Genomic DNA, 9,289 nt, shown 5'->3' on the forward strand with positions numbered 1-9,289 from the left:
TGACACAAAACCACCTGAGGGGTGGAAATTTCCTGTGAAAGCAGTTTGCTTTATGGTTTCAGCTGGATGTAAACAGCCTCCAGTGACAGTGAGTCATTTTCTGGAAGGTATTAACTAATGCCAGCATTCCGCCAAGCAAGTGAAAGAGGCAACTGAAATCCAATCTCTCCTTAAAAAAAACTTCACGTTCTATAAGAGGGCACCAGAAACAAAGCAATGAACAAAGATGCGTTCATCTGACAACCAAAAATGCTATATAATATATATATTTTCTATAGATATCATTAAAGGTCTGCTTTTCAGCGTAATTTGGAAGCAGTAATCTTGAAAACCACTGACATGCACGACACAGCAGTCGGCCGTCTCTGATTGGTCGAAAAAATCTGTTTGGATCACGTGATATTGCCGGACGTAGACGTGAGTGGCGGTCCAACTGCTGCACCATCATCATCATCATCACCATCCATCCTTTGTGCTGTATTCTCGTCTTATTCGGCCTCATTTACTTACATGTTAATCGTCACTCCGTTGAGTTTCTACTGTTGTGAACGCACAGAGAAGGTAGAAGCTAGCCTCGTGTGCTATTAGCCTAACGGTCGCATCCTCTCCTCTCCATCCGATCATCGCTGCTTTGCTGTCGCTATGGGCTGCTCTTTGCTCCCTCTTTTCGTCGCTGTGTTGGCAGCCCGGTTTGTTGTCGCAGACCCGGAGGAACACGGTCCTGTCGACGGAGCTCCGCCTTCAAAGATAGGCAAGAAAAGCAGTTATTAAACCATCCTAGTTAGCTGTTTAGTTCAGCTAATGTTAGCCTCTCAGTCAGTCTGAGGGCTGATGAATAAGCAGCATCCATCAGGGGTCTCTGATACTGAAGATAAAGGCAAACACTAACCTAGCCTGAACATTGTGTGTCACGTGATTAAGAAAGCTTAATTATAGACACGAGTTATCTGTTAATTTGCTTTTTGAAGCAACCTTTATTCAAATAAACAGGAAGTAAAGCTTCAGCTGTCATCACCAGCCAGGAGGCCCAAAAAACCTAAAGATATGACGGAAAATATAAAAGCACAAAAGAGGAAATACAGCAAATCTTACACTTGAAAAAACAAAATAATAATGTGTTTGTTTGTTTTTTAAGTTAAACATCAAAGTAATAAATTCCTTTTAAATTCCTTTTTCCTTTTACATACAGTTGCAGTCAGAAGTTTTTCATACTGTCATCATAAGCATGATATTTGGTATTTTGGTATTTTGGGTCTTTTTATGTTGTTGTTTTGCAAACAGCAAATTTACAATTTACACTGTATTATAGATCTCCGTAAGATTTAAGGCACATTTCATCACCCAACCTCACTCTGTGTCTCTTGCTCTCCAGCTGTGGTTGGGGCAGGGATAGGAGGCAGCGCCACTGCCCACTTCCTGCGGCAGCACTTTGGCCCAGAGGTCCAGGTGGACGTGTTTGAGAAGGGAGAGGTGGGAGGCCGTCTCGCCACCGTAACCGTCAATCACAACGACTATGAGTCTGGAGGCTCCATTATTCACTCACTCAACCTCCACATGCAGGAGTTTGTCAAGCAGCTGGGTGAGTTTATGGACAAAGACATTAATTAGTCACAGCAGAGGTCAGATTTTAAAATTTTTCTTTGCTTTTTCAAACCAGGGGAGGGATTCTTGCGTTTTTTTTAAATATTCCCCAGCAAAAGCGATCACTTTACAAGAGGAAAATTAGAAACCTGACACTATGTTGGTCCTCCGTGTCGTCCTGTGTTTGCCCAAACAAGGTTTGAAGTATCGTCGCAACGTGGCCGGAAAGATGGCGGTATTTAACGGCGAAGAGGTGATTCTGGAGGAGACGGACTGGTACCTGCTCGACCTGTTCCGGCTGTGGTGGCGCTATGGTATTAGCTTCATACGTCTGCAGATGTGGGTGGAGGAGATTATGGAGAAGTTTATGAGGTGAGTCAGAAATTTTAGTGCCTTGATTTTATTATTTTGTCTCTTCAGCTTCTTTGCATGTTGGACACTTGATGGGATGTGGCAGGGGTGCCGCTACAAACTGCACTGTCAGGGTATCATAACTTTGTTGTGGGTGTCTCTGCAAGTGGAAGCAAAGCTTTGTTTATTTCTTAATGCTCATTTTTTCTCCTGCTTTTTTCTGGTGGCAGTATTATAAGTTGATTAGTGGTAATGACAGGAATGCTCCAAAATTGGCACTGCAGATCCAGCTGAGTCATTCATGCCTTGAGTGCTTTTCTTCCCAAAATTGTTTTTTCTATCTCAAAGATAAGGTCTTGCCCTTAAAATGTGCACAGCATTCCCTTCTGGTGTTGCAGTCAGTGGGGGAAGCCTGTTTTTGAGCTATTTATTGCTCTCTGCGCCTTAGGCATCTGCAGCCATAATAACTGCAAAACCTTGACTCATTGTGTGCCTTTCCGAGCATGAGGTCTGCGTAAATATAGATAGCCATCTGCCTGGGATTTGCCAGAGAGAAAGGACCACTGACATGAAACTTGTCTCTATCCTCCAGCAACACAAATATACAGTGTAGAATTGCATGAGTGTATTTCAGATATCATGTCAAATCTTTTGCTTACATTTATATTTCCTCTGCTCAGTTTTGCCTTGAAAAATGAACCAGAAACAGAATTTTGCTTTTTCCTTCCTCCACCACCAACATCTATTTCCTCCCTCAGGAAGTGATTTTTATCTCTTCATCACTTTTTTCTTTCTTTTCTTCTCTCTAAGTCGACAACCACAAGCCTCTATATCTTTCTCTCCGTCTCTGATTTGTTGCCAATAGATTATTGCTGACTGAATAACTTTGAGCAGGAAACGAAACCAAAAAACAAAACAAAACATCTCCATATTGCTCTGTCTACTGATTTAGTCGTTAACTGTTATAATTTGTGTGTCTGTGCATGTGAAATATAGGATCTACAAATACCAGGCCCACGGCTACGCCTTTAGCTCCGTAGAGGAACTGCTGGACTCTCTCGGGGGCAGCGGCTTCATCAACATGACCCGGAGGCCACTGTCCGATTCGCTGCTGGAGCTGGGTGTGTCCCAACGCTTCATTGATGAGGTTATCGCACCCGTGATGAGGATCAACTACGGACAGAATGTCAGCATCCCAGCCTTTGTAGGTCAGCTAAGTGGGAAGATGCAAGCAGCAGTGGAGGAAGAAGTGAAGGGGTGATGAGTAGTGAAGTAAGAGGGCAACAGCTGTGAAGGTGCATTCGGGGACAGTTATGACCTGAACGTCTTCCTTTCCGATTTGGCTCAGGAGAAAGGAAAGGACGAGAGAGGAAAAGAGATGCAGGGTTGAGAGTAGAAGAGGAAGGCAAGGTGAGAGGGGAGCGGGGTGGTCTGTGGGAGTGAGAGAACAGGAAAGCGTGTGGGCAGCTGATAATTGGTTTAAAGCACTTGGCACTGTCTGTTCAGCGCGCGTGTGCTTGTGTGTGTTTCAGGAGCTGTGTCTTTAGCTGGTGCCCAGAACAACCTGTGGGCGGTGGAAGGAGGCAACAAGCTGGTGTGTTCAGGCCTGCTGAAAATGGCCAGTGCTAACCTGCTGGAGGCACAGGTCAACTCCATCTCTCCCATCCACTCAGGTAACGCCATCCTGATGTGTCCTGTTTTTTAAGGGGTTTTTTTCAGCTGTGACAGCTTTACTGGTATTGATTATTCTTTGTGAGTCTGTGTGTCCTTTGTATATTATAATCCACCTGTTGTGTTGAAGAGGGAGCTGAACATAAAAGCAAACATGAAAGAAAGAATGAGATGGTTTGTCATCCACAGAGCTTTTTTTGTAATACAGGAGAGGGACTCCAGTACCAGCTGAGCTTCACCACGGCAACAGGGACGGCATCAGAGCTGTATGACATTGTAGTGTTGGCGACGCCTCTACAGGCTAGCGTCGGGTCTGGAGTCCAGTTTCAAGGTTTCACGCCTCCGTTTGATGAGCTGCCTGGCAGCTATCACAGCACTGTAGCAACCATCGTCCATGGTTACCTCAACACTTCCTTCTTTGGGTTCCCGGACCCCCGTCTGTTCCCTTTCGCCAGCGTCTTGACGACTGACACACCTGATCTGTTCTTTAACAGCGTGGCTAGTGTTTGTCCCGTCAACATCTCAGCAGGGTTCCGGCGTAAGCAGCCGCAGGAGGCTGGAGTCTACAAGGTGTTCTCCCCACAGCTGCTGGAAAAGTCTCAGCTCAAAACACTATTCAGGTCAGCCATGTTCTTCCCAGGAGTTGATCCCATAGTCATGCCTGGGCAATTCTGTATTTGTTTGGTCCAAAGTAAAGCCTGACGGATATGAGATTTTTAAAACCAATCTGTAAGAATCCAATATATTGGCCGATTATGTTCCCTAACGTTTCTTAAGTGTAGTTATGTAAGAGTCAGTTTAGTTTAAAAATAAACTTGATTTGTGGTTACAGCAAGTCGTGGAAGACTCCACGTTTACTTGTTTAGGCTCTGACTGGTTCAGCTGTTGTTTGTGCTTTTATTACATGTTTGAAGGGTATTTCTACCATCTCGTCCTATTGAATTTGTAATGTATCAGCTGTGATAAATGCCAGCGCTGATATCGGTAAATATCAGTCAAGCTCTAATGTAAGTTTTTAAATTTACTATTGTATAAGACAGAGAAAACCAGCAAATATTCCTATTCAGGTAGTGAAATTTAGGTATTTATGTTTAGGGGAGAACATTTTTTGTTATCAGAATCCTCTAAATACATTATAGTTGTTTTTTTTATTTTATTTAAAAAAGTTATTTAGTGATCTTACCACCCACATAGATCATTGGCTGCTTTACTCTATCATACTGTTCTCTTCAATTTTAGGTCGTACTACTCAGTGCAGGTGACGGAGTGGCAGGCCTACCCTCGCTACAGCAGCAGCCAGCGGCTGCCACCTGTGGAGCTGCACCCCAATCTCTACTACCTCAATGGGATTGAGTGGGCTGGTAGCGCCATGGAGATGAGCTCAGTGGCTGCCAAAAACATCGCCCTGCTAGCCTACCACCGCTGGAATAGACAGACAGACATGGTGGACCAGAGAGATCTGGTGCACAGGATCAAAACCGAACTATAACAAACGAATGCTAAGACCCAGATGAGTAATGTGATGTATGTCTGAGTGTATGGACTCACCCAACCAAATTATAAACTTTTTGTGATTTTGACCAGTGGCAAGAGAATTTAGATGTCCATTTATATAATATAACCTTTCGTGAATGCATCGAATTTATTCAGTCAGTACAGTAAGTTGAACATAACCCTGCTGCCTCCTAACTAAACGTAAACATCAAAAACCATAAGTCATTATATTGGCACCATTATAGACTCTGGTCCTGCTCTGCTACTCAAAAGGCCTGTTTCACTTCACTGATTCTCTGTGCCACATAAAAGAGACATGTTGCACTTTTGTTTGTGGATTTATTGCCGATGCTAATTGGCAGTTTCCATCCAAAAATGATGCCGCAAGGACCTTTCCTTTGCCAAGAAATAAGAAAACCAAGCAAATATGGAGAACACCAGCTGGCGTACTGTATACTGTACGGACTGTTAGGAGGTGGTAGTGCTATTAATGAACACCATTGAATATAAATACCAGTTTACGGTTTTGGTACTGCTCTTCTTAAACAAATGTTTCTGTTTCCAAGCCAAGAAAGCGTTTAGAACAATAAGCTGTTGTACAGTATGTAACTGATTTAACTTTGTCATCTAATCAAAACCACAGCACTGCTGCTGCTACTCTCTGTAAATGTAGGGACTGTTAATGGACTGGTTGTTGCCACCAATGAAATCTCATTAAAGTAATCTCAGTAGGATTTCTGTAAATTAATAATTATTCACCAACCCATGGTAGTGGCCACTGGTGCAGTGCTCTATTGTCCCTTTCATCATTATCTCCCCTTCCTGCTGCTTTTGTTGCATAATCCAGCAGAATTTTTATTTTTTTCTTCAGGGAAATGAGCCAGCCAGCTTTGACAGTGGACTGAATAAAAGCAGAGGACAGATCCGTGCTGCTGCTGCTGCTGCTGCTAACCACAAATGTTTCCATTTTCTCGCAAGCATTAAAAGCCTCAGTGGGAAAAAAGCTTTTCTGCTGAGGACTTTAATCATGTAAAGCACACACATGAAAATTTTGGGTTTCACTTTCAGAATGGGGAAAAGGTTTTTACGAAGACACAATGAGAAATCACTGACAGCTGATTATCTTCATGTGACTGAGTAGTCTTGTTTTCTGAATTTCTAATTTATCTGCACTGGATTTGGGCTGAAGTGGATTTCTAGAAAACCTTGTAACTCCAAAGGGCTTCAGTTGATGGATAATGTGATTTCTGTTGTGTGTTTAAAAGTGGCTGATGACACTGATTTAAAACACTGTGATGGCCTCAGAATCAATGTGGTGGAAACTGTGTATTTTTAGCCTTTTTTTTTCTTTTTTTTTCAAATTTCAAAAATTGCTTCTTTAGGCAGAACAGTACAATTTGTAGCCCCAGTGCTCGTATATAAATCTTCTAGCGAATACACATCTCAATACTGTTCAGACTACTTGTCTGTGTCAGCTGTAAAGTTCTGATCATGAAAACATGATCAAATTAAAGACGAATGGGGTCTGAAATTGGAATTATCTGGCAAACTCCTGTATTTATGGTCTAAATATTCCCGTCCCAATTTGTGCACTCTGAATAGTACAGTAGTACTTAAATGACGGGGGGTGGGGTTCCTCTACAAGTAAAAATTAGTATAGTCATAAAGATGTAATAAAGCTGTACTGTAAGAACAGAGTGAAAGTAGTAATAAATTGCCCCTTGGTATTACTCATTATACTGTCAGGTCCATAAGTATTTGTATAATGACACAATATTTGCATTTTTGTCTTTGCATAGCACCACAGTGCTGATTTTCATCTTTAGTTGAGTGAGTTTATCAAACGTGTTGCATTAACTGTTTGGAAATTACAGCAATTTTTATACAGAGTTCCCCAGAGGCTCAAAAGTAATTGGACAAACATAATTTTAAATACCAGAATTGTTTTAAATACTTTGATGAAAATCGTTTGCAGTCCAATCCTCTGAAGTCCAGAACCCATGGACATGACCAGATGCTGTGTTTCCTTCTTTTAGATACTCTGTCAGGCCTTTACTGCAGCCGCCTTCAGCTGCTACTTGTTTTTGTGTCTGTGGCTTCAGGTTTGTCTTCAGTAAATGAAAAGCATTCTTTAATAGAGGTCAGATGTTGTAAAGATTTTTTTATTAACCATTGGAAATAATTCTGTCATAATGCACTTTAGTTGTTTTCTGTGATCTTTCAGGCCTTTTGATGTTTCCGAGTTGGTCAGTGCATTCCTTCTTTTTCGCAATGTACCAGATTGTTTATTTAGCCACTCCTAAAGTTTTTCCTGTCTCTCTGTATGTTTATTTTGGTTTTCAGCCTAATGATGTCCACCCCCACAGGCATCAAGTATTTCTTCTTACCTGATATAGAGTTCCAGTGAAGAGCTATCAAATCGAAGGTCAGCTCCAGATCTTTAATCTGGCCATCAATGTGCTTGTCGCATTATTGTTCAATTAATTTTGAGCCTTGGAAAATGAAGGACTGAATAAAAATGTCTGCAGTTCCTAATCAGTTAACGAAATGCTTGTTATTGTCCAAATACTTAACTAACTGTACATGACCTTATTGGTTTGTATACAGCATGTTATTCTTGTAGCTGGCTGGTAAGGCAATTTTACCTACTTGACATCCAGCTGGGGAGTTCAGTCCAGTGATTCCTGTCCTTGGGATCAAGTCCTCCATATGAGAGATCTGAGGGGCTATTGAGGGGGCTTGACCACCTAAAGACTTGATAACAATAATGAGCTGAGGGCTATTTCTGTGCTAGAGGTCAGATGCCTTAATTCACTCGGAACCAACAAGTTAATGTTTAACAAAGTGTTTAATTTCACAAAATGTCATACACTGATTGTAAAATATTGTACTTGCCTAAATGTATTTCTTTTTGAAATGTAAAAATGAAGTGGCATTAATCAACATGTTGCATTTAATCTTTCTGATGCACATAATAATGCATTTTAGAGTAATTTGCATTTTTCTCTGACTGTTAATAGAATAAAAGTTATTCTATTGTAGCGAGCTATTGTTCATTTTGGCTTTCAAACAAGGACACTAAGAAGTCTACTTCAGTGCTGACTATGTGTCAGCAGACAGGGTTTCATTTCTTCTCTATTAATAATTACACATAAGAAAATTGATTTGTTCAATAATGCAAAGTCCTGAAAAACAAGCCTCCTGGTGTCCAGTGAAGTTTTAATTCTGTGCTCCAGTTGGCATATAATCGAAATCACTCTGACAGGGTAAGTACTTATTCCACAATGAATTATTCGTTTTGTTTTTCCTGTCACTGCGTCTGTACCTGGAGAATTGACCTTATCTCCAGGAAGATTACCCAAGGTCCTTTGGTCGTTCTCTGGATCACAGAATTTCTGATGTAGATCAGATCAGATGGTTACTGAAGATAAAGACATTAAAAACACATTTTAATCATCTACTGAAAGAAATGCAATTAAATATATTTCCAGGTTATTACATGTAAACGGATGATGGTGCTGCTGTAGGAAACTTAAGGCAATAAAAGCCATCTCCAGGCTTCCAGCAATGTAATGTAACATATAATGGGCTCTGTAGCTTCTCCTGCTTGGCTTCCTAGCAGCAGGAAAACAATCACACTGCTGAAAATAGAACGCAAGTCTCCCAAGGCTCAACCACTTATGCACTTTTTCGTCATTCAATCAACCGGGTTGATGGGCACATAGCCAACTAGGTCAAACTCTTATAATTAAATATTTATGTGACCATTACCCTGTTTTACAAAGGCTTGATGAGTTATGACCATAGTCATAAATCATCAAGCCTGTCATCATGCACCTTTATATACTTCATAACTCATAATGAATTGACTGAAGATGTTTTCTTCAGATGCAAGGTTCCCCTTGATTTTAAATACTTGGGACATTACATCATTAGTAATGAAAACTGAACAATAAAATATCTCTCCAGTCGTTTTTATAATGCTTTTAGGTTGTTTACACCAGCAGGCCAGACCAGGAAATCTTTTTTTTTTTTTCCAATCTTCTATCTAATTTTGGTGAGCCCATTCCTCAGTTGCTGTAGCCTCAGTTTCCTGTTCTTAGCTGACAGGAGTGGCACATGGTTTGGCTTTCTGCTTCAAGGTTTCAAGTGTTGTGCACTCACCAATGCTTTTCTGTGTGTTTTTGGTTGG

The 9,289-nt window shown here is 41.2% G+C and overlaps 1 protein-coding gene across 3 annotated transcripts; it reads left to right on the forward strand.

Moving 5' to 3' along the window:
- Window positions 1-183: 183 nt before the first annotated feature.
- Window positions 184-8,104, forward strand: pcyox1l (prenylcysteine oxidase 1 like). Of its 3 annotated transcripts, XM_086309068.1 has the most exons (9): window positions 184-751; window positions 1,373-1,579; window positions 1,779-1,953; window positions 2,929-3,189; window positions 3,281-3,342; window positions 3,465-3,605; window positions 3,812-4,223; window positions 4,843-5,127; window positions 5,969-8,104. In XM_086309068.1, exons 1-8 carry the CDS (start codon window positions 643-645, stop codon window positions 5,090-5,092), a joined length of 1,617 nt encoding a protein of 538 aa, XP_086165194.1. In that variant the 5' UTR covers window positions 184-642; the 3' UTR covers window positions 5,093-5,127; window positions 5,969-8,104. The 3 variants fall into 3 exon arrangements, with proteins under 3 accessions (XP_086165194.1, XP_086165193.1, XP_086165195.1); XM_086309067.1 differs by having other exon boundaries at window positions 185-751; window positions 4,843-8,104; XM_086309069.1 differs by lacking the exon at window positions 3,281-3,342 and having other exon boundaries at window positions 188-751; window positions 2,929-3,140; window positions 4,843-8,104.
- Window positions 8,105-9,289: the final 1,185 nt, after the last annotated feature.

The sequence above is a fragment of the Aulonocara sp. 'chitande type north' Nkhata Bay genome, linkage group LG10 (genome assembly GCF_057382095.1).
Source record: "Aulonocara sp. 'chitande type north' Nkhata Bay isolate Kocher_YH1m ecotype deep benthic linkage group LG10, A_spYH_male_GT1.1, whole genome shotgun sequence".
NCBI classification, from domain to species: Eukaryota; Metazoa; Chordata; class Actinopteri; order Cichliformes; family Cichlidae; genus Aulonocara; species Aulonocara sp. 'chitande type north' Nkhata Bay.